Genomic DNA, 24942 nt, shown 5'->3' on the forward strand with positions numbered 1-24942 from the left:
AGCTGTCAGACTGCATGCATGCATAATAAAGTTTTTCCTTCTAGGTTTCTCTCCTGCCTCACTGCTTTGACGTCCAGCCTCGGACCCTTCTGGGGGCTCTGTACCCCAGGGGAGCGAGATTTCCCCCAGAGACACCAAATGAAATGAATGGGTAGCAGGCTTCAAACTAATAACAGAAAGTTCTTCACAAAGCAAATAGTCAACCTGTGGAACTCCTTGCCACAGGAGGCAGTGAGGGCTAGAACTATAACAGAGTTTAAAGAGAAATTAGATACATTCATGGAGGTTGGGTCCATGGAGTGGTATTAGCCAGGGGGTAGAAATGGTGTCTCTGGCCTCTGTTTGTGGAAGACTGGAGATGGATGGCACGAGACAAATGGCTTGATCATTGTCTTCGGTCCATCCCCTCCAGGGTACCTAGTGTTGGCCGCTGTCGGCAGACAGGCTACTGGGCTAGATGAACCTTTGGTCTGACCCAGCACGGCCATTCTTATGTTTTTATGTTCTGGGCTCAAGGTCGGGTTCTCACTCGACCACCTTGATTTTCATGCACACCTGCTCCTGGGTGGCCAGGCTGGCAGCTATCCTGTCCTAGAAGGCCACTTTCCTGTGCCTAGTGTGGCGGTCGTGGATGAGGTCCACAATCTCCGCACTAAACCAGGCGGGCGCCCGCCTCTTGTGGCCCCGGGCAGGCTCCTGGGAGCCGCCAACCTGGTCCCGGGAAGAGGCGGAGGGCTGGCTGGCAGCGGGGGGCTGGCTCGCGCCGTGCCAGGTGCAGGGTCTGCTGGCTGGGTGCTGGCAGGCGTGCACCTGGCATGGGCACCGTAGCCAGATTGTGCCCCTTTAAGGGCTCTGGGGCCGGGAGGGGGGCAGATGAGTTTCCCTGGTGGTGCCCAGAGTGGCCACCAGGGCAAGATGGGGAGGGCTAGCCTCCCACTAGTTTGAATTAAGTGGCTACACAGCCCTTAATTCGAACTACTTAATTCGAACTAGGCATTAGCCCTCATAGAATGAGGTTTACCTAGTTCAAATTAAGTGCTCCGCTAGTTCGAATTAAGTTCAAACTAGCGGTTTGCCTGTGTAGCTCCTATCAAAGTTAATTCGAACTAATGGCTGTTAGTTCGAATTAACTTTGTAGTGTAGACATACCCCCAGAGAGAAGGAACCCAAGACCCCAGGACGAGGAACAGCCCTGGTTTGGAAGGCTTAGCTGGAAAAGAAACAGCTTTAGGGTGAGGTGTAATAAGTTTGTGTAATGCGGTTTCAGTGTTAGAGTTAGCTAAGTGTTTTCTGTTATTTTGAGTTTATAATCTACTTTGGTCTGCCTGTTCTCACTTATTACCACATAAATCCTACTGCTTGTACTTAATAAAATCCCTTTTATTTTCTATCAAGCCCAGTGTAAATAATTGTTACCTGAGAGGTGGGGAAGAAATCAGTGTACATTCCCCCTTTCATTACTAAAGGGGGCTTACCAAAATAATTCCTTTGGGGTTCTGATCCAAAGAGAGCGGAGAGGGGCAGTGATCTCAGCTCAGTGCATTGGTTGTTGGAGGCCAGGGAGTTGGCCCAGGAGGACTGAGTGGTGAGGAGCCCCAGAAAGCAGGAAGGCCTGTGTAAGTGGCCTTGTCAGCCCTCTGAAAGGTACTCAAGGGATCCTCTGCAACCCCACCCTGTCACAGTATGAGAGTAAGATCCCCTGTGGTGCTTGCTTCACTACTGATGCAGACTCTAGCAATTTGGCTGCTAATGAGTGAGTAAACATAGATTAGTTATCTACTAGTAGGTGGAAGAGAGAGAATGTTGTCTGATGTTACCTGGGACATGATGAGTAGGGAGAAATGCACTGTAGGTGCATCCTTTGAAGCAGGATGCAGGTAATCAAGTCGTTAAGACAGTGTCCTTTCTGGTTGAAATGGCAAGAAACTGTTTTTTCTTTGTGATCCTGTCTAATATCTGTTTTGTGGGCATTGATCCTTTGGCGAAGTGTCTGAGACATTTGTCCAATGTACACAGCAGACAGACACTTTCGGCACATGATAGCATAGATTATATTTCTGGATGTGCAGGAATATGTGCTCTTGATCTTATAACTCACTTGGTTAGGTCCAATAATGGTATCAGCAGAGTGAATATGTGGACAAAGCTGGCAACGGGGTTTGTTGCAAGGGAAGGTACCAGGGTTGGTATTAGAGTTGTCTGGTTGCCTCCTGGTTATAGTCAACCAGAAAGGACATTGTCTCAATGACTTGATTACCTGCATCCTGCTTCAAAGGCCTTTTAAGACTACACTTGAAAGAGAATCCTCTGAACTGTCATTCATGCTAAAATTTGACACTTTACACTTAAGTTTGAATAAAGACTCTAATTATCTCACCCATTACAAAGATAGCTTCCCCAATTATCACCTCTAATATCATTAGCTCACAGACATTTACTCCTCCCTTCCCCCAACCCCCTTTTGTTCTGAAATTTGATTTGTCCTTTTCATGTGTGTTCATTTTTTTAAATTGTATCCTTTGGTATATATAGTTGTGACAATTTTCTTCCACTATTTGATCTGAGGAAGTGGGTCTGGCCCACGAAAGCTCATCGCCTAATAAACCATATTGTTAGTCTTTAAAGTGCTACATAGTCCTGTTTTTTGTTAAAGTCCTTTAGATTAACATAGTATATTCAGAAACTGACAATATATACCTGAGGTTGGCATATGCCTGTCAAATGGCTTCACTGCCACTTGAATGGCTCTCTCAGGTTCAGTGTTCTCGGGTTCCCAAACGAGGGGGGCGTGCCCCTCTGGGGGTGTGTGAAGAAATTCCGGGGGGGGGGGGGGTGCAAGGCAACCAAGCCACACACATCCCCGTCAATCCCACCCCAAGGTTTGCTGCTATTTTTTGGGAGGGAGGGCATGAGGCTCTCTCAAAAATCAAAAGGGGAGGGGGGGCTTGATACCAAAGAATTTGGGAACCACCGTCTGGTCGGCTTTTTCACTTTTAAAGTAATTAGATCCTCTCCTGAGGAAGCAGAGCCACAGAACAGAGATAGGAAGAGGCAGGTGGGTGGACATTAAGATCCAGTGGCCCCCAATATTTTTTGGTGCTCTATGCAACTGTGTATGGGAAAAGACAGCTCTGCTCCCCAGGCTATGATGGATGCATCTGTGTCATGTCAGGTGTTGGGAGGTAGGAAAGGTATGCCAATGCACATGTACCAGATTAATCTACTAGGTTAGTGACACTGACATTGGCAGAGACTGTCACTATGGTATTCATGTTATGTCTGTCAACAATTCTTGACATTGCCTATGTTCATCTTGTGGCAATGGTGGGGCAACTGAGTTATCAGGTGAAGAAGACCATACACAAGGTGGAACTGCTAATACCAACGGATCCAGCTTGGTGACTTCCTACTCCAGATACTCCTGTGGAGCCAGTTAAGTCTAGAAAGTAGAGGGGGAGTGGATACAGCCTAGCAGAGCAGCCCATCTGTGGCAGGTCTGCCCAGATCCTACAGTTGCAGGTTACATGCTGTCTCCCCAGAAGCAGAGCCCACAGCAAAGCCTCCTCCACCGGAGCAGGGCTGGCAGGAGCTGCCAGCTCCCCACTGTAGGGGAGGGTTCAGTGCAAGCTCTGCAGTATAAAGCTTATTTAATGGTAAAATTAAAGAAGAACAAAGCGCATAAGAATGACCAGACCAACGGTCCATCTAGCCCAGTATCCTGTCTGCCAACAGTGGCCAATGCCTACCCTGCAGGAGGCGTAAGGGATCTGTCGAAAAAGGCTTTCTTTCTTGACAGATCCCCCTCTAGACTGCCGTTTTTTGCCAACAAAGTGCTGAGTCGGCAAAACGTGGTGGCTATTTTTATGCAAATTAGGCACAGAATATTTAAATCCCTGCCTCATTTGCAATGTTGACCTGCCTAATTTGCATCCCTTTGCCGACAAAGGGATGCAGTCTAGACATACCCTATGATTTTTAGCAGTTACATGGTTACATATTTAAACTACTTCTTACATCCCCAGGCTATACTGGGCCTGCTGCCATTGAAGCTTTGTACTGCACACCCCCTTTTCACATTTGGGAGACTTAGGCAGAGCTAGAAGGAGTCAGAGAAAGATTTCTTCTCCTACAAGCAGGCTTAAATGGGGACCTATTTTTATGTTTGTGAAAGTTCCTCTTACTCTCATTAAAAGCCAAAGAGTGGATCGTCACAATTTATCTGATCCAGTCTCTTCTTCAGAAAGCACAAAGCTTGAGCACTACTTCTTATAGAGTGATCTCCCTGACATGGACCTGACTAAGGCCATGTGGATTCCTCCATAAGGAACTTCCTCAATTGGAGCTCTCATCTCTCGAGTCCAGGGTGGGAAGGATAACAGATATGGTGTCACTAGAAATGAATGACCCTTTCAAGGCAATATAGTGGATGGTTGTTGCTAACGAAGAAGCTGTGAGAACACGAGACAGTTTTTTAGGCACAGTGCTACACCTGGGAAGAGAGTCCCTGAAGTGAAGAAAAAATTAAGTTACTCTAACAAACTATAAAAATTACATTTGCGAAGGTGAAGGTGAGGTGAGAACAGCTCTGGGCCCAGAGGATTCCAATTCAGGTTATGCAGCGATAAAAAGGAAACTGAGAGCTGGTCACATATTTTCCTTTACCTGTGATGGGGTGTACCAACCCCACGTTTGACCTGAAGTAGTCAACCAGGGCTATCTGACAGATAGCCCTACCCCCAAGGCTTGCTGGGCATGCTCCAGATGGAGAACCAGTATAAAGGTCCGTGGAGCAGCTCAGTCCTGGCTGACCACTGCAGAAAAAGGAGCTGCTGCTGGAGCTCTGGAAGAAGAGCATCAAACAGATGGAGCCACGGAAGCCAGCCAGTGGAGAACGACTGGAGAAGCTCTCAACCTGGACAAGATCGGAGAGGAAGCCAACATGAGCGGGCTAGTAGGAAGTAGCCCAGGATGGGGAGTAATAACCCCAAGAGTTCAGCATGTTGTGGGTGGATTCCCTGCTGAGCTAATGGTGGGACCCACCCATCACTGACAGAGCCCTGGTCTGGTACCCGATTGACAGAGGGGGCCCAGGTCCTCCTACACCCCTGGGGGGCGGATGGGATGGGGTGCTACTGCTGTGACTATGGACTCTGGCTGCAAGGCCTTACTGCCCTGGAACAGGGAGTTGTTGATACATACTTTGGCCACATTGCCCCATGAACCAGGGGCTGCTATTGACTCAAACCGTTGGGCCCTACCGCACCGTGAATAGGGGATTGTACTTACTTGGGCTGCCAGACCTTGTTACCTCACAAACGGGGATGGCTACAGACCTTGGACTCTTGCATGGGAGAAGAGATAGTGAGATACTTAGGACTGTGTCACTCATGGGGCAGAACACACACTGAGGGGCCTGATAGGCTTAAAGCCCTACCTCAGAGGGGGCTGGGCATATCCATACTCTGACAATGCCCTTGGGGCAGAGCACAAGGAGATCCAGGGTGCAGCTTTGGACCAAGAGATACTACTGGCAAGATTTTTCTGGTCTTAGGCATACGGAACACACGCATACCTACATGTGTAATATACAAAGAGACCACCCATCAAAGAACTGAGAAATTACAGGTGATGGTGCAATTATCTTCTTATTACTGCTAAACTCACAGTAGATTAGTGCTTTTTTTTCCCATAAGGCATAAACCATCAGCTAGAATCTTTAAATGTATTTTAAATATCCATATTTTGAAAAGGATACTTACTGGTTTCAGAAAAAGAAGCATACTTTAATAATAATAATAATAAAAAAAAATGTGTTCATCACAATGTTTCCAGGCACATGTACATAAATTATTTAAAACAGCACAAATCAGATGGCTTGTATTTAACTGAATCTAAAGAAACAATGTCACGATCAGTTATAGGCAGATGTGTCAAGTACTAGACAGAACATCTCAAGTTTATACAATATTATTCTGTTCACACTTGTGAAGCTAACTCTAGTCCGAGGTGGGCAATAATTTTTGAAGGGGGATTTCACAAATTTCTGAAGTGATCGCAGGTCATCCTGGAAGTGGTGGGGACTTGGGCAGAAGGGGCAGGGCCTGAAGGTTTCCCGTGCTCTCCCACTCACAGACCCTAATTGGCCTAGGGGCAGGGGCAGGACGTGAAGTCTTTGCCCCCATCTCCCAGCACCTAGAGGGAACTGCCACCTCTCCCATCCCCAGATCTCGACCGGCCTGGAGGCAGGGGAATGGCAGGATGGCTGTGGGCCAGATCAACCAGCTTGGTGGGCCAGATCTAACCTATGAAAGCTTTCTTGCCTACCACTGCTCTAGTCTATCAATCCTCGGGGTACAATAAATGCAACAACTCCAGCAGTAAGGCGGCATAAAAGTGGACACTCTTGACTACAACAAAGGTATAAATTTAATTCCCAAACTGGATATTTAGTCTTGAAGGAACATGTGTCCAGTTATGAAGAATGAGTCTAAGGTTACCTAGAATGAGTACATAGTTGTTAAAGCAGTCACGAGAGCCCAAGTCAACCACAAGGATGTATCATCCAAATAAATGTAAGGCAGAGTAGAACAACCTGTGTACCATTGCTATTCTTGGATGTAACCACATTCCAAGACTCAAACACAAGGTTAATAATCTCAAATCAGACTATTTTTGCGTAAGGAAAAGCTCCTATAACTCAAGTCAGAGGCAAATAGCTAGAAACCCCCAAGCTGAACCAGGTTACTGCCTAGAGAAAGTTGAGTTAAGTAAGGCCTTGATGTCTCATCTGCTCATGTATGTATACGGCACTCATCAGTTGTCTATTCTAAAAGAAAGTCAGAGGCCTCTCTCATGACTGATCACCATTTATTAGTGATCAACTTGGCACTGAGCATGTTCCAGCCAGCCAATGCTTTAGTCTAGGCTTCTGGTGGGAGATCTATGCAACTGCTGAGAAAGTATCATATACCTGTCTGCACCTGAAAAGACTGTCCTTGTTTTCCCAGTGTAAGCTCTATAATAGGAGTCATAGCATCAACGTTCTCAGAAGCTCTGAAACTATTTTACTTCACTGTGAAGAGAGATTTGTGTGTCACAAGAGGACTGGGGAAACTGGCTCCAATATTAGAGATATGCAATAATTATGGGTCCAATTTTACTGAAAGTTATGGGCTTCTTATGTAGGTGTGATGTGATCAGGGGGAGGCACAGGAATACTAGAGAAGCAAAAGCAATGCTTAGACTTACCAAAGCCAGAAACAAAACACGTACATTAACTATTAGGCATTACATTTCCTGAAATGTATGGTGTTTAGGAGCAACACAACACAAACCTATCACTTGTGGCTCCTTTCTACAGTCCAAAAGCAATCTGGGAGCACTGTATCATATACATCATTTTCTTGTACAAATAATCTGGAAACCTCAATATCTTTTCAACATTTGAATTTTTACCCATATTTTTAGGGGAAGGGAGTAGAAGGGTGGAAAGGCAGAAGGACTGGGATGCATTGCCCCTCCCCCCCCATTACATTGCTTGATATTTGTGTTCTAGACAACATGGAGGTTAGTGTTTTATTCTACATGTTTCCACACCAACTTAAGGTCCAGCCATCCTGGTGGCAGATGCCAGATTAGGGTAAGGAAAGCTGCTTCACTGTGGGATAGCCTCACTGCAAAGACCATCATGTCTATGGTGAAATGAGTGAATAGCTCTTCTTTTTCTCTTATACTTGGTCCCAATAGATACAGTTGCAGAAGTAGCTCTTAGGTATCAGCTCAAGCAATAATCTGCCCTGCCAAGCATATTTTCCCTGTCCTCACCAACTCAGTTACTCTGTAAGCATGCTTCATGGTCTCATAGAACATGTCCTCTGCTCCATCTGTCCATGAAAAGAAAGCAAAAAAAAGCCCAAAAATCCAAGGAAAAAAGAACAAAAAATAGAGGGGCGGGGGGGGGGGGGGGGGTTGGAAGAGGAAGGAAGAAGAAAGAGAAAAAGAAAGGACAGGAGGGAAATAAAACTGGCAACAAATGGACAAGTGATGGCATCCCCATCTGCCAGTAAACTGGAGTGTTGGAGTGAAAGGAGTGTTGTGGGAATTAATAAAAAAGATTTTTTTAAAAAGAGAAGCAATAGAATCCATGACTTCCATAACAAAAATCATTGCCTCAGAATGCTGTATGACCCTGATCAGACTCACTCACCTTTTATGCAAAGGGAAGAGATGTCACTGAAACTACATCTCCCATATCGGGGGAGGATACGAACTGTACCAACAAGGAGACTTTGACTGCTACTCAGCAAATTGTAATTCTCTCAGGGTATGTCTACACTTGCTTCCTAGTTCAAGCTAGGGATGCAAATGTAGGTGACCGAAATTGCTAATCAAGCAGGGATTTAAATATCCCGCGCTTCATTAGCATGATCTTACCGGCACGTTACTCCGCTCAACAGCTGAGTCGAACCAGGAAGTGCATGCTAGGATGCGTTAGTTCGAACCAAACCACTTGGTTCAAACTAACGTTACTCCTCGGACCAAGGGGTTTGGTTCTAACGAACGCGTCCCAGCACGCACTTCCTGGTTCGACTCAGCTGTTGAGCGGAGTAATGTGCTGGTGAGTTCATGCTAATGAAGCACGGGATATTTAAATCCCCACTTCATTAGTAATTTTGGTCACCTACATTTGCATCCCTAGCTTGAACTAGGGAGCAAGTGTAGACGTAACCTCAAATTTCTTACAGGTCAGTGAAGTTTTGTTTACAGTAACCATTTAGCAGTCTATAACCATTACCAACACGTCTGAGTTGTTTCCCTTAGGGCGGCATTTTCTGCAAACTACCCAACCTTATGAAATGAAGAGAATAGTCTAAATGAGCCCTACATAGCTTCCAAGTTAAAAATTCTATTTGAAACAACATACTTCAAATGACAATTCTTAATAAAATTACAGCAAGAATTATGTTCTCAGCAGATGGAAGGATTCATCATGATAATAAAAGCTGTTCTAACAATACACTAGAGAGTGACCAAGAAAAGCCACCAAATCAGTTTTCCCTACAGTAAATATGATCATTTCTGGATCAGAGCAGGCTATGTTTAGCAGTCAAGTGTTAGTTTTCTGAAACAAGTATTAACTGAGCACTATCTCTGCACTGTTATAGTTCACTTACCTATTTTGTTTGACCACAGGAATATCAGCACCTTTAGGAACCAGCTCTTTTACTTCTGTTGTTCCAAAGTTTTCCACAGTGATCTGTTTAAACATGAAATGCAGAATACGCTTTATTTACTGTCTCAAAAGACCCTTTCCCTCAGGGCTGGTCTACACTACAGCCTACATAAATCTAACTTACAACGCTCGTGGGAGTGATGCAAGTTGCATGCTGTTCACACCAGTGCATACACTTCTCACCAAGATGGAATCATTATCCAGATGAGAGAGTGCTCTCCTGTCAGCATATCATATATCCTCACCAGAGACACTACAGAGGTGTGGCTGCACCAATGTAGTGCTGTAGAGTAGACTTGCCATGGACACCATTTCATGATCAGTTTAAATTAAAATACCAACAATGAAGACTTTGCAGAGGACAGCAGCTAGTGATTTGGTAACATGCTGCTAGAGGTGATCATAATGGATGGCTAAAGCTACATGTAAAATATTTTTTAAAAATTCAAAAGCTTACTGTAAAGTTGAGACAAAAGGTCTCTTCTATGTCATCTTCTGGATAGTCCAGTAACTGCTGCATACTTCTGTAAAACAATGTATTTAGTCTTCATCTCAATGACTTGAAAAATTAACATATGTTGTTGAGTAACTGTTCTCAGTATTTTCTTAATTATGTATCGTTCTACAGCTATTTTCTTTGGATTTCTCACTTAGATGACTAGCATTTAGAAGTACAAGGTTATGAAACCCTCCATTTATTAATATTTCATTTACGTTATAATGAAGCACAAAAACATTAAACATTATTAAACATTTTCTTGTTCTTCCTTCATTTCTTCAATTCATTCCAATCATCTATTCTAGAAGCAAGCTGAGAGCTCTTATTTTGGAAGGAGCAAGAGGACTGGATGAGAAAAGTGGCAGGATACTGAGAGAAGTAGTATGACAACACCCTGATCCTTCATGAGTACCTGAAATATACATGTTGATGCTCTTTAAGGTGTAAGTGAAAAGTCTATAGAAGATGAAAATAATTAGAAATAAAAGACCATTCTACAAGTCTCTGATTGACTTCAGAGAGCTAAGCATTTCCAAAGCCCATTTAAAGCTTACTTAGGAAACTTGGGAGCTTAAATTTTATGTCCTCTGTTTAAATTCTGCCAATGGAATTTGTATTGTTGAATTCTGATTTCTCATTTTGCTATGATATTATATGCTGTGACATTTTAAAACATATTTTTTTCTAGTTCTTCTTCTTCCCTAGCAGTCTAGCTTTAGACCTAGTCAACATAAATGAATGTGCTTATTCCGTTGGTTGATAGAAGATAGCATAACTATAACCCAAAGTAGATCTTAATGTCCCTTAATTGCCTTGCTCATACTGAACATATGTGGATTGGGAACAAGGGCCATTGAGGAAAATGTGTAATAGCCCATCAACTGGTAAATCATGCTCTTTTAGGAAGGATGAAAGTGTTGATCAAAATGTTGTTTTATTTTTTGTTTAATAAAGATGGGAACAACATATATATAATAATTAAAAAGGTTAAAAATAAATGGTTCTCTGAATTGTGTTTTCAAAACTAATAGTAAGCGGAATACTCCATAAATGGATATTATATATCCTCAGGAAATGATAAATAAAAGTGCAAATTTTTGACATGTAATTATTTTTGAAGTAAGCAAAATGATGTATCCTCATTAGACACTGAAGGGATTGCCCAAAACTGATATTATGTTCAAAGAAAGAACAGTTATAACAGATATGTCTGAACTAAGAATTTTAAAATTGGGGCTATTAAGTTCCCAATGGGAAATAATTCTAACACCCAAAACTAAGCACCTGAAAGTAGGTGTTTATAAAACAGTAGCGTACGTTCAAACTCAACTTTTAAGCCAACTGTATTGTTCTAGTAAGAGATTTTTGCCTATTTATTGAGACATTACTAGGAGGCTGTGCCCCCTGCTCACTATGCTCGCCAAACCCTCTCTCTCTGAGGGTAGGTGTCTGGCTGGGGGAGAGGACAGGAGCAGACTGGGGGTAGGCATTTGGCCAGGGGGAAGGGTGCAGGAGGGGGGGCTGGATGTGTGGGGTGTCAGTGGAAAGGATGAATGAGGGGGCTGGGAGTACAAGGTCTCAGCAGTGTGGTGAGTGAGGAAGCTGGGTGTGCGGGGTCTCGGCTTGTGGGGGTATGAATGAGGAGGCTGAGGTTGTGAAGCTGCCCCAGCTCTCTCCCCCCTCCCCTGGCTGCTGGGGAGGGCAAGGGGCACAGCCTCCAGGGCTCTATCCTCCCCCCCTATAGCCACTGGGGAGGGCCAGGGCCATCTGGGCTCTACCCCCTTCCCTCCGGTTGCCTGGGAGGGCCAGGGCCACCACCCACTTGCCTCCGATAGTACAGAGTCTTGGCTTGTGGGGGGGTCTGAGTGAGGGGGCTGCGGGGCCATTCATCTATTCCTTCCCCTCCCCCCAGCTACTAGGGGGACCAAGCTGAGGCCACACCAGCCCCAGCTCTCCTTCCCCTGCAGATGCCCGTCAGGCTTGGATGGGCAGAGGGGACTCAGCATGGCATGGCCTGGGATTGGATGACAGAGGAGACCCAGCCCCAGCAATTCCTCACCAACAGCGCAGCCATCTGGGGAATGAAGTAGGAGCTGGAGCTGGAGCAGCCTACATGTAGCAGCTGGCCACAGCCAGTGGCTGAGACGGAGGCAGGTTGTGGGGACACAGAGTGATGTGATGACATCACTCTGTCGTCTGGCAGGAATTTTTTTTTAACATATAGAGAGATGTATTCAATTACTTATATCTTACAAGAAACTACATTGTGCATTTAATAAGAAAGATAACACACTGATTATCTTGTCATTCAATTTATATTGGCTCACCTGCCAACATCAGGCATTAACTCTTTTAAGTCATCTAGGGAAGGCTTCTTATTCAATAGTTTCTTGTACAAAGCCAAGGGGAAATGCAGGTCTACAATAGTAAAATTATATATTGCTAGTCCACACACAACACCAATCAAATGGAACAAGTCACTGTCTTCAAAGGTCTATGAAGAACAGAAAATAGAAGAATTAAAACATCTGACAACTTAAAGAAAAAATATTTTAATAAATTTACATTCTATTTCATTTATATTTCCTAGAAACAAAATATAATTTTATTTTCACAGGTATTGTAAAAACAGGTAAATTTGTAACCAGCTGAGAGAGACTGAAGTCCGAGGTGAGTATGTTTGTTTCACTCAGCACTTTTTGATCTTCTGGGGAGTTCTTGCAGTGTTAAATGTGTTTAAGTGCTCTAAGAGAACAGTGCTTCTAATGGATTAAAATGTGATTACTAAAGTCTTTGAAAACTAGGGTCATGATATAAAATTGCCACTTAAATTTAAGTGGTGTCCATTATTGGCCTTTTTAGACCTACTTTCAAAAGGCAAGGTACTCAAACATTTTGATCATGATGCAAGAGGATCTCAAATCATATAAAAAAAATGAGGCATTAAAGTAGCGAACACTTGAAAATTTAAGGCTTTAATGACTCGCTCACACAGTTAATAGAGCAGGAACAAAAGCCAAATCTCTTAACTTCACTGTGTCCATAAGCTTCATACACATGGCTACATATAAGGAAAGGGAGCTGTAAGACATGCTGCTGTCTACTTTTCTCTGCTAACCTACTTTATGGAGTTTCTGCTATTTGTACCAAATTACTTTCCCTGGAATTTTTGGTTCCTATTCTTGTCATTTTTATGGAAGGTCTGGTATCAGGTATTAGTGAGAAAAAGGCAGAATCTTAGCAGAACATGTGATGAAGTTAGGAGTTTTAATCCAATGGTGAGAGGAGTGAATCTCCTTTGTGGCCATTTCACTCAGCTTCTCCTTTAGAAATATTTCCTTAGAATTCTAGTGAAGTCCAGTAGATGATACAATATCACTATGAATCAAGAGGATTAATTAATTGCACAGTAAAGTGTACCTTGTCAGAGAACCAGATGAGCCTGGACTCTTCATAGTACCTAAACATTCCATATTTGGGATCAAGCAACTCTCTCATGATGAGCAAGAAAAATTCTTTGCGAACACCTCCTGCATCAACAGCTTCTTCCCCTACAAAAATAACCTGAAATGGACACTTCAGTTAGCACAGAATATAAAAAGGAAATGCAAAACAAATTAAATTTAATCTAAAAATATACTAAATTTGCTAAAATATAAAACCCTAAAATAAAAGTATGATCTGTTTTAATATTAGATTAATGGAATGTAATCCGTATCAACTGGCTATACCTTGAGTGGTTTCTTGTAATCTACATTCTTCGTTTTCCTTAGGACTTCCATAGCATCGCCTACAATATTGTCTCTGCGTACCACTAATATTAGACAAGGATTGACAGATTCAAATACAGGGAGAAAAATAGATGAGAAATTCTGCCTGTGAGCCTGGTCAACTGCCATCTGGGAAAAACAAGTAAAACCTTTAGTTATTGCAACAACTAACATGGCACACATGAAAAAGCCAATATTTAAGAATTTCTATCAATGTATTTATTTATTTAATATCCATATCTAGGAGTTCCAATTTTAGGTTTAGCACACTTTTCTTCCCTTTAACCTCAGCAAATTTGCTTCCTTCTAGCACCAACAAATTCAAACAGTGGTGTTCAACAGTTCCACGTTTTAAGTTTTATTAACTTAACACTTAACAACATTTGTATAACAAAAACACAGGACTACCCACCCCAGGTCTACTCAAAACAAACAGCAAATGAAGATTGAGGAGGTAATTATTAATCTGGTAAAAAAAAAGCGTTGAGTAGTTTCACAGAGTAAAAGTTGTTCATCTTTTCCTCAACTTTTTAAAAATCTTATTTGAGTTTCATTTTCTTCCACTGTCTAAACAATATTTTCACTTGATTTCCATTTCCTCCTTAACATGAAATATCATTTAAATACTGTAATGAGAATTCTGAATATGGCAAAGAGTTCCTAAAAGCTTGCCAAATACCTATCAAAAGATACCATTTTTCTGTAAATGGATACAGGCATAGAATGAACATTTTCCTTGAACTTCCATTTTGTCTGCTCACTTAACACATGCTGATTTTTGAGCATTAGTTGTGAATACAAACCCTGAAAACACATTCAAAATTATATTTATTAACTTCCTGTGATTACAGGAATTAGTATTTTTCTGCAGGTGTGTATGTCAGGCCAGTACTGTGTTTCTTTCCTGTCTATCTTCAAATTCAAGACATAATTCATGACTCCTTTTATCACCAGTTGTGCAGGTATGTATTATACAGAATACCAATTGTTGAACATAATATTTCATTTTGGAATTACTGGCATGTTTCACTATTACAGGCAGTCCCCGACTTACGCGGATCCGACTTATGTCGGATCCGCACTTACGAACGGGGCTTTTCTCGCCCTGGAGCTCACGGGCGGCGGGCGCCTCCAGGGCGAGAAAAGCTTCTCCCGGTCTCCCTGGTCTGCTGGGGGGGTCCAGCAAAGCCGCTGGACCCCACCAGCAGACCAGGGACACCCGAGCAAAGCCGCCGCCTGGGCGGCTTTGCTCGTTTGCCCGGGAGCAAAGCCGCCCAGGCAGCGGGACCCCTGCCGCCTGGGCGGCTTTGCTCCTGTCCCCCTGGTCTGTTGGGGGGGGGTCCAGCGGCTTTGCTGGACCCCCCCAGAAGACCAGGGAGACAGGAGCAAAGCCACACGGGCAGCGGGGTCCCTCCGCCTGTGCAGCTTTGCTCCGGTCTCCCTGGTCTGCTGGGGGGAGAAGGGGCGCAGCTAGTGCACTCCCCCCCCCCCAGCAGACCAGGTTTTTGTTGCGGGACGCCTCGGGTAGAGCAGCTGGGGTGCTGCCAGGTTGGTCCTTTGGGAACCTACCGGGCAGCGCCCCAGCTGTTCTTTCCCAGGCTCCAGGTTCAGCAGCTGTTGAAACTGATCAGGCTGATTCCAGGAAGCTCGGGGCAGAGCAACTCTGCCTCCGGCTTCCTGTAGTCAGCCCCTGGTCAGTTTCAGTGGCAGCAGCTGAATCTGGAGCCAGTTCCGACTTACATACAAATTCAACTTCAGAACAAACCTATAGTCCCTATCTTGTACGTAACCCGGGGACTGCCTGTACTCAAATAGAAATAAAGATAACAAATATGAAGCATAATTGACACGGTTAGGTGAACACAGCTCATGCTTAAAGGGCACATTATCGAGTACTTTTCACAAACCCTTATATTTATGAATTAGCTTTATCTACACTAATGGAAAAGTGAAATATCTAAAAACAGCAACTATGTAATTTGAGGGCAGCAAACAGGGAGAGAACCAATGATGATCAACATCAAAAATGAAATCTCCATTTGGAACAATATTTCCAGATGAAGAAATTCAGTCCCACTTTCCCATTAAATACATTTTAAACAATTTTCAATCCTTGGTTCTTCTCATTGAATTGCAGAAGTAGGCAAGACCACACCTACTACAATTTGAGATAAGCAATCAGTTGGCATGTAAAAAAGCACTACCTAGCTAGTGAAAAGGAGAGAAACAGCTATAAAAATAATGTATACAGATTACCAAACAAGACAATTTCAACCAGGTTCAAAACATTAATAAGAGGAAGAAAAATAAGCCACCCTAAATTTATAATCATGCAATTTACTTGTACAAAAGAAGAAAAAACTCTAGATCTCAAAATAGTTTACAGATTTTGATCCTATTTTTGGATATTTTTTAAAAAAGGATGTGTAGAAAGAGTGAAATACTATTTTACCTGCATTTGTATGACAGCATCTGTTTGCAAAAGTGTAGTCTTTGCCTGTGCATCAAACACAAAAGGGTATGTACAAATTGTAACTGGATTTTCTGTTAGCTAGAACCAAAAAGTAAAATATTAGTGCACATAATTCTTGCATTGTACTTACAAGTGGTTACAGTCAGAAAAAAGGGATTGTACAAATAGCATTCTCATTCAACAAATCATCTTTTTGACAAAATTTTATTTGTCAATGTAGTGCTAATTCTTCTGTGGGAATGGCAGCAGATTTTTTAATTAATTTATATTTCATCAACAAAACAGTTGGATAATTTCTAAACCTTTATTAATGATACAGATATGAGGTTTTGGTTTAGAGAGCCTAGTTTGAGCTTGCAATTTTAGAAGTATTTTAGTCCTTTTCTATACAACAGAGATTTATAAAAGAAGCTAAGCTGACATAACCATCGCTTTAACTAAAACGCTGTTGTGTGCCCACATCATGTTCCTTGTGTCAGAGTGCATAGAGCAGTGCACTGAGGGTAGCTATTCCACTGTGAAACTGGCTGCAGGGTGCTTTGGGAAGTGTCTGCAATGCCTCATGGGTCACGTACAGAATCACATAATGCAGCTCTCAATCTCATCATTCCAGGGACAGTCCACTATATTGCTTGCCTCTTTTCAACTGAAGTGTATGTGTGTTTGGGGGAGAAAAGGGAGGGGAAGAATGTGACAGGGAGTGGGGGGGAAGAAATGAAGAAACAGAGCACATGGGTGGGGAGAAGAGTGTGCACACAGGAAAAGGAGTGTGTATGAGAGGGGCAAAGTATATGCTGAGGAAGTGGATGTGTTAGGGGAAGAGTGAGCATGTCGGCAGGCTCTCTCTTAATGCAGTCAGGAACAACAAATCCTAAGGAAGGAGGAGGCCGACACCCCCAACATCAGCCTCTGGCACCCTTACTGAGCTCTCCCCTTCATGGCAGCAGCCTGCCCACTGCTGCATTCCTAGTGCTGGGAAGAGCAGGATTCTGTGTTAACGTTTTGATTCTCTGATTCCCTGAGTATCCCCCCCAAAGCCTCCTCTCCGCACCACAGACCAAGATGATCCATCCCTTCGCTGTAGTTCAGGCAAGAATGCATTTGCTGCAGATGCAGGCATGCTCAGCTGGGGTTTAGCTATGTGAGCTCTTCATGCTGAAGAATTTCAACACCTCTTTCAGCTTTGAAAGGGGAGGGTGCATCTGTATGCAGCTAGATGCTGGGCAGTGGAGTTCAAAACAGTGAGCAGAGCAGAGCGGTCATGGTGGGCATTGTGGGATACCTCCTAGAAGCCAGTTATAATGACTACACTGACATCCTGTCATTCAAACTTTGCTGCAAAAAGCTCTATGCCGCTTGTTGAAGTGATTTTAATTTGTCAACAAAACAGGAAAATTTTGTTGGCAAAAGCAGCACTGTAGTGTACATGTCCACTGTTTTGTCAACAAAAACTGTACAGTCTGGACAAAGCCTTATATTTATGTTTCATCAATGGTTTCTTTATCCAACCTGATCAGTTAATACAGCTGCACAATTTTCTGAAGACATTTTTCTGACTATACCCACACACATTTAAAGTCTTATTTACATCTAATACTCTAAGATCTAGCACAGTCAAGGATTAATTTTTAAAGTCAATGTTTCTGATTTCCTTCCACTCTGAAAAGGAAACCAAATTACAACCAATCTTACCTCAGTTAATCCATGGTTGACGTCCTATGACAGCAATGCACAAAGGTAGCAATAATTAAGAGTAAAAAGCAGCATTAGTATCTGCATTAATTATTCTTCTCTGAACCAGCAAAAATATTTAGTACCAGTATTTTTAAAAACTGTATTGTTATCGAAGCAAATAAAACAAAAAATCTGCATTTAGAATTAATCGACAGATTATAACGAGACAATGTATCCAGGATCTTGAAAAAGCAGTGATACAATAAAGTTTTCTTGGATGGATGGAACTAAAAATAATAAATGCCAAATTAAGGGAAATATTAAAAATGTTAAAATAACTGTCATGAATTATTTTTAAATGCTCGCATTCCACATATAATGCTTACTTGCTCACTATGTCTTTATGTAAAAAGCAAGCTTTTTGTTTCTTCTCGTTTTCAAGCTGTTATACCATATTACAATGTTAAATGCCAAAAGTGTTAGTACAACAATTTTATTTTTAACATGCAAAAGCCGTTTAGAGAACAAGTTTGGATAAATCATTGTTTCCATAATCCGTAACTTTCATCGGGCACAGATTAAGAAAGAATGACATTACTCTGGGCAAATTTTGCACGAAAAAGTTACTATTCTGTAAAATTCTGTATATTTTATTTCAAAACAACAATAGAATCATGCTGGTTTCAGTTTTTTGGTAATTTTATTTAAACTATAGTACAATAAATGGAGAATGGGATGGGGAAGGAAAATTCCAACTCGCTCTAATAGTAAAGTAGGGTATGTCTACACTACACAGTTAGTTCGAACTAACGGACGTTAGTTCGAACTAACTTTCATAGGTGCTACACTAGCGCTCCGCTAGTTCGAATTTAATTCGAACTCGCAGAGCGCTTAGTTCGAACTAGGAAAACGTCATTTTACGAGGATTAAGCCTAGTTCGAACTAGCTAGTTTGAATTAAGGGCTGTGTAGCCCCTTAATTCGAACTAGTGGGAGGCTAGCCCTCCCCAGGTTTCCCTGGTGGCCACTCTGACCAACAACAGGGAAACTCGTCTGCCCCCCTCCCGGCCCCGGACCCCTTAAAGGGGCACGGGCTGGCTACAGTGCCCGTGCCAGATGCAAGCCTGCCAGCACCCAGCCAGCAGACCCTGCACCTGGCACGGATCGAGCCAGCCACCCGATGCCCCCCAGCCCTCCGCCTCTTCCCGGGACCAGGCTGGCGGCTCCCAGGAGCTTGCCCGGGACCGCAATAGGCGGGCACCCGCCTGGGCTAGTGCGGACATCGTGGACCTTGTCCACGACCTCCGCACTAGGCACAGGAAAGTGGCCGGCTAGGGCAGGAGAGCTGCCAGCCTGGTCACCCAGGAGCAGGTGTGCATGAAAATCAAGGTGGTCCACTGAGACCCCTGACCCTGAGCCCTGAGCTTACAATGGCCGTCCTGGGTCAGACCAAAGGTCCATCTAGCCCAATAGCCTGTCTGCCGACAGCGGCCAACCCTAGGGACCCTGGCGGGGATGGACCGAAGACAGTGACCAAGCCATTTGTCTCATGCCATCCAGCCTTCCACAAACCTTGGGCAGGGACACCACTCCTACCCCCTGGCTAATACCACTCCATGGACCCAACCTCCATGACTTGATCTCACTTCCCTTTAAACTCTGTTCTAGTTGTAGCCTTCACAGCCTCCTGCAGCAAGGAGTTCCACAGGTTGACTCTTTGCTTTGTGAAGAACAACTTTCTGTTACTAGTTTGAAGTCTGCTACCCATTCCTTTCCTTTGGTGTCCTCTAGTCCTTCTTTATGGGAACTAATGAAGAACTTTTCTGTATGCACCCTCTCCACCCAACTCCTGCTTTTAGAGACCTCTATCCTGTCTCCCCTCCGTCTCCTCTTTTCTAAGCTGAAAAGTCCCAGTCTCTTTAGCCTCTCTTCATATGGGACCTGTTCCCAACCCCTGATCATTTTAGTTGCCCTCCCCTCTCCCAGCCTCTCTCTTCCCCTCTCCCACCTCCTTTTCCCCGTCTCACCCAGTTTTGTTCAATAAAGACAGATTCCATTTTTGAACACAATTGTCCCTTTATTTTGTACATCAAGAAGAGGGGCCAGGGAAGAGTAAGTGGAAGGAGGTAAGGGAGGAATGGGGTATGCGCCCCCGATGGGGAGGACTGGGCTGGCTCTGTGGGCTTTTCGGGTGGACGCTCTCCTGCAGCCCCCCAATTGTCCCCTCTCCCCAGATGGCAGCCTGTGGCAAGTGCAGCCGGGCTGATGGCCAAGTGCTGTGATGTGCCCAGTGTGGGTACTCCGGGCACTCCAAGCCAGGACTGCTTTGCAAGCGGGGCACCCCTGAGAACTGTCTGTCCGGGGTGGGGGTTGGGACTCTTTAAGCACAGCCCTCGGCTAGCCTGAGACAGCAGCTCCACGCTCTAAGTCCTCCTCTGATGCCCTGCCGGCACTGCTTCCGGCCATCCTTAAGCCAGGTTCAGGGTCCACTTAATGTGGACATGCTAATTCGAATTAGCAAAACGCTAATTCGAACTAGTTTTTTAGTCTGGATCCGTTAATTCGAACTAAGCTAATTCGAACTAACTAATTCGAACTAAGTTAGTTCAAATTAATGTTGTAGTGTAGACATACCCGTAGCTAGTATTGACTCTTCACTTCTAGTTATTAGTCAATAAATATATCAGCCATATGCTCAGTGTTATATCATGGGTAACTGAAGAGAAAGTGAGGGCTGAGGACTCAAACTCACATTTTATACTGACTACTGACCATCTCCAGAAAGGTAGGAGGAAACAATTCAGAGACCACATTTTGATAAGAAATTTTTTCAGTACAAAAATTTAGACCAGTTTCCATCACTAAAGTACCATATGCATTTAAGAGGCCATACAGTCCTTTATGATAAACCCCCTTTACACCACTCTTGCAATGAAAATGAGCCTTAAAATTTTACACCTGTTTTATACTCTTGGAGGAATTCACTAAAAACAATGAGAACAATTCACTGAACAGGCAGGCCACTACATTTTGCTCTGGTTCAGGGGAAAGAGTCTGTCCCACACCCGTCTCCTCAGCAACAAAGCCCTGCCCCTCCACATCTCGTATGCTACAAACAGAGAGCCTCTCACACACATGCATGCCTGTCCAGCCTCCCCTCAGCATACACACATTCCTACAATGATTTACATCTCTATCAGATGCATTGTGTGCCCAAATCAACCTGCCGGCATCACTGCAGAAGGACTCATGATGTCTCTTGTGGCTTCCCTTTACTTCCCCCTCAGAAGACATTTTTTGCCAATAAATCAAAGAAATCTGCGGGGGTTAGGAATTCAGTGCGCACACAGTAATGCTAATTCTCCCACAAGTTGAATATGTAACCTTCTGGATGGACTTGGAAGGAAACTTAATGACAGAAGAGACAAATGTTGCTGGAACAATTAAAGCAGTTGTCACCAACCAGTAATTCGGGATCTACCAATAGATCTTGGAGCCTCTGACAGGTGATCATGACTGGTTTGGCCAGGAAGCTATCAAGTGCTGGCACTTCAGTTGCCTCTCTACCTACTGTCATGCTTTTCCTGCTCTCTGCCTTGGAGCTTCCCTTGGGAGCCTCCTGCTTGCTGTGCAGGGTGTGGGAGGGAGATGGGGGGATGATGATGTCAGGGTGTCCCTCTTCCCTCCACTCCTGTACCCTAAACTCCAGAGAGAGAAGAGAATGGTGGGAGCTTGACAATGCAAATCTGTCACTCACACAGTGTGTGTGTGTGTGTCTGTCATTCTCACAAGTACACACTGTCCTTCTCTCTCCTCTCTGCTTCCAGGGTGGGCAGGACTATAGTCCATCACCCTGTGCTCCCTAGGCAAATGCTGTATCCCTTAGGCCACTCCAAAACCCAACTGATCCCACCTCACCTCCCTTCCCTTCCTAGAATCCTTTATCCTGCCTTCCTAATGCAGGAGCCAGCTCCATCTCTGGGGTGGCCTGTGTTGGCTGTCCAGTTGCTCCCAAGGGGGGCAGGGCAGGACTTGAACCCACCACCCTTCACTTCCCAGGTGAATGCCCTATGCACTAGTCCATTCCAGACCCAGCCTACCTCCCTGCCTTCAGAGGGTCCCTTATCCTGTGTCGGTGGTCTGGTCGCTCCGGGGGGGGGGGGGGGAGGCATGACTCGAGCCTACCATACTGTGCTCCCCAGGCAAATGCCATATATTCCTTAGGCCACTCCAGAGCCCACCCCACCTCCCTACCTTTGGCAGGTCCCTTTATCCTGCTTTCCTAATGCGGGAGTCAGTTCCAACCCTGGGGCAGCCTGTGTTGGCAGTCCTGCCACTTTCAGGGGTGGGGGTGGGAGCGGGGCGGGGCGGGGCGGGGCTCAAGCCCACCCACCCTGAACTCCCCAAGTTAATGTCCTATCCCTTAGGCTACTCCAGAACCCACCCACCTCCCTATATCCCTTGGCTTAGACCAGAGCTTGGACTCCAACCCCCTATCCTAGCCTGGTGAAAGTGAATGAGATTCGGGGAGAAGGGGTATGGAGTGAGCAGGGTGAGGCCTTGGAGAAGGGGTGGAGCAGGGGAGGGGTCTCAGAGAAGGGGGGGAAGGAAGTCAGGGTATTTGGGTTTGAGGTAGATCTTACATTGCACTTAAATTGAAAAAGTGATCTTGTGGTTAAAAAGGTTGGAGTCCACTGACTTAACTTCTCTCTCTTCTGCAAGTCTCCCTGTCACCCTCTTTTAAATGCTAAGAGAGACACTTCCCAAGGACAAAAAAAAAGGAAAAGAAAAATATAAATTTAAATTAATAGCACCAAAAAGTTAAAAAAAAAATCAGTATGATAAAAAAGTCTTGAGAGAACAAGATGCCCACACTTATAAAAGTTAATGGCCAAAATTATAACTACAAAAGGTGTTTAACACACAAACCCATTTCTCTGAAACATTGGCTTACCTAAAAGTAAGCCATACAAACATAATGCATGCTAAAGTACACATTTGTGGAGCTTTACATAGGTGCCACCTAATATTTTTTCCCTAAACACACAGACTACAGTAATGTCCTTTAAACAAAATCCCAATTGCTTTTAAAAACAACTTTATATACAGGCAGTCCCCGAGTTACGCGGATCCGACTTATGTCGGATCCACAGTTACGAACGGGGATTTTCTCGCCCCAGAGGACTGGAGCGGCGGGACGCCTGGTCCCACCGCCCGCCTCCTCCGGGGCGAGAAAAGCTGCTCCCCCTCTCCCTGGTCTGCTGGGGGAGCAAGCAGACCACGGAGACGCGGAGCAAAGCGGCGGAGGACCCGGGCCGGACCCGCGGCGCTTCCAGCTGATCTGGAAGCGCCGTGGTCCGGCCCGGGTCCTCCGCCGCTTTGCTCCGCGTCTCCCTGGTCTGCTGGGGGGGGGACGCAGCTAGTGCCCCCCCCCCAGCAGACCAGGGAGATGTGGAGCAAAGCCCAGGGCCTGTGGTAGAGCAGGTGGGGCGCTGCCGGTTGGTCCCGCAGCACCGCTCCTTGGCGCTACTGGACCAACCCGGCAGCACCCCAGCTGCTCTGCCCCAGGAGTCCTGATTCAGCCGCTGCTGATCAGTTTCAGCAGTGGCTAAATCAGGACGCCTGGGGCAGAGCAGCTGGGGTGCTGCTCTGCCCCAGGCATCCCCAAGTCAGCCGCTGCTGAAACTGACCAGCAGCTGACTACAGGAAGCCCGAGGCTGAGTTGCTCTGCCTCAGGCTTCCTGGAATCAGCTGCTGATCAGTTCAGCAGCAGCTGACTTGGGGACGCCTGGGGTTCTTATGTTGAATCTGGATGTAAGTCGGAACTGGTGTCCAGATTCAGCTGCTGTTGAAACTGATCAGTTTCAGCAGCCGCTGAATCTGGATGCCAGTTCCGACTTACATACAGATTCAACTTAAGAGCAAACCTACAGTCCCTATCTTGTACGTAACCCGGGGACTGCCTGTATTAAAATATCCTTTAGGGATTTTAGCATATAAGTTTTTAAACGATTAAGCAATAAGCCTAGGCTCACAGGTTAATTCCAACAACTAAACACAACACCCCACTTGTTGCTTCTGCATCAGAAGCAGTGTGGGGGGGGGGAGAGAGGGAGAAGAGGCAGGAGCGGGCTTAAAGCAGGCTCTCTGCGTGAGCAGATTCCTGCAAAGCCATCTGCACCCCCTTGTTGCCTCCCACAGAAGCAGTACGGGGGTGGAGCAGATGGGAGCCGGTGCTTTGGGGAAGCCAGCTTAAAAGAGGAAGCAGTACAGAGGGGAAAGGGGGGAAGGGAAGGGAAGGGGTAGGCAGGATTCCAGCCCAGCTTCTGTCCACAGGGAGGTTAGGCTCCCTGTGGAAAGGGGCTGCCACAGGGTGGAAGGCGGGAGCTGGTCAGCACAATGAGACAATTTTTTAAACCGGCTCCCCTCATGGATCAGTTCCACATGCAACCATGCACTGCTGCCTCTGATATAGACTATACGACTATACAAATGCACCCTGGAATGAGATCTAGAATACAGATCAAGTGAAGAGACGGGTGAAGAGATGAAGATAGGAAAACTTCTGAAAAATATAAAGCAGGTCCTAAAAACGTTGAGATTGTACAGAAAGGGAGAAATATTTAGTGCATTTCTTTCTTCATTGTTTAAGTCCTTCAGCTACCATAAAATGAATTTACCTGGCATCAGTACTGAAACTTCTCCCTCAAAGTATTTTAAAAGAATGACACAATAATAAAAGAATAATCAGGGAGGATGACCTGAAATGGATTCAGGCCATCCATCAATAAGCCAGACTTTGGAGACTGTGCTTTAAAACAAACAAACAAACAAATGGTTAGTATTCATTTGTATTACTGTAGAACCTAGGAGCCACAGCCAAACTGGGATTTCACTGTGTTAGGCATCATATTCTGATGAACTCTCTACCTTTAAGGCATATGCTGACCATCGCACCATGTGCATAAGAACCACATTATAAGTGCTGACAGAATAATTCCTCCCACTGAAAGGACTATCAAGGATTTCTTTGTTACAAAGTTCAGTGCTAAAAAATTGCTTTAATTTGGACTATGCTCCAAAGGATAAAGGTGGTAACAAAGTGACCATCGGGCTGTTAGGATTTTTCATAAGCAAAACATTTTTTAACAAGTCCCCCCTCACTTCTTTGGAACATGTCTTCACCGCAAACACAGTTTGTATAAAAAAAAAGTGACTTGTGATGGACAAAATGTGGTATTTTTCTGAGCTTCAACTTAGGGATGTAAGCGACTAGTCAATTAGTATGCTTATCG

General features: G+C 44.6%; 1 protein-coding gene across 5 annotated transcripts in view; it reads right to left on the reverse strand.

The window, feature by feature from the left end:
- HERC4 (HECT and RLD domain containing E3 ubiquitin protein ligase 4) overlaps window positions 1-24942 on the reverse strand; it is a 111211-nt gene that overhangs the window by 20894 nt on the left and 65375 nt on the right. For 3 of the 5 annotated variants that reach the window (XM_089780118.1, XM_089780117.1, XM_089780119.1), the window contains exons 17-23: window positions 17667-17690; window positions 15954-16052; window positions 13463-13630; window positions 13152-13295; window positions 12059-12225; window positions 9690-9756; window positions 9174-9256 (exon numbers count right to left, since the gene is read on the reverse strand). In XM_089780118.1, the coding sequence (XP_089636244.1) occupies window positions 9174-9256; window positions 9690-9756; window positions 12059-12225; window positions 13152-13295; window positions 13463-13630; window positions 15954-16052; window positions 17667-17690 (752 nt within the window). The remainder of the gene's footprint in view (window positions 1-9173; window positions 9257-9689; window positions 9757-12058; window positions 12226-13151; window positions 13296-13462; window positions 13631-15953; window positions 16053-17666; window positions 17691-24942) is intronic. The other 2 variants (XM_075934915.2, XM_075934913.2) reach the window with 2 other exon arrangements.

The sequence above is a fragment of the Pelodiscus sinensis genome, chromosome 8 (assembly GCF_052426305.1).
Source record: "Pelodiscus sinensis isolate ZL-2025 chromosome 8, ASM5242630v1, whole genome shotgun sequence".
Classification (NCBI taxonomy): Eukaryota; Metazoa; Chordata; order Testudines; family Trionychidae; genus Pelodiscus; species Pelodiscus sinensis.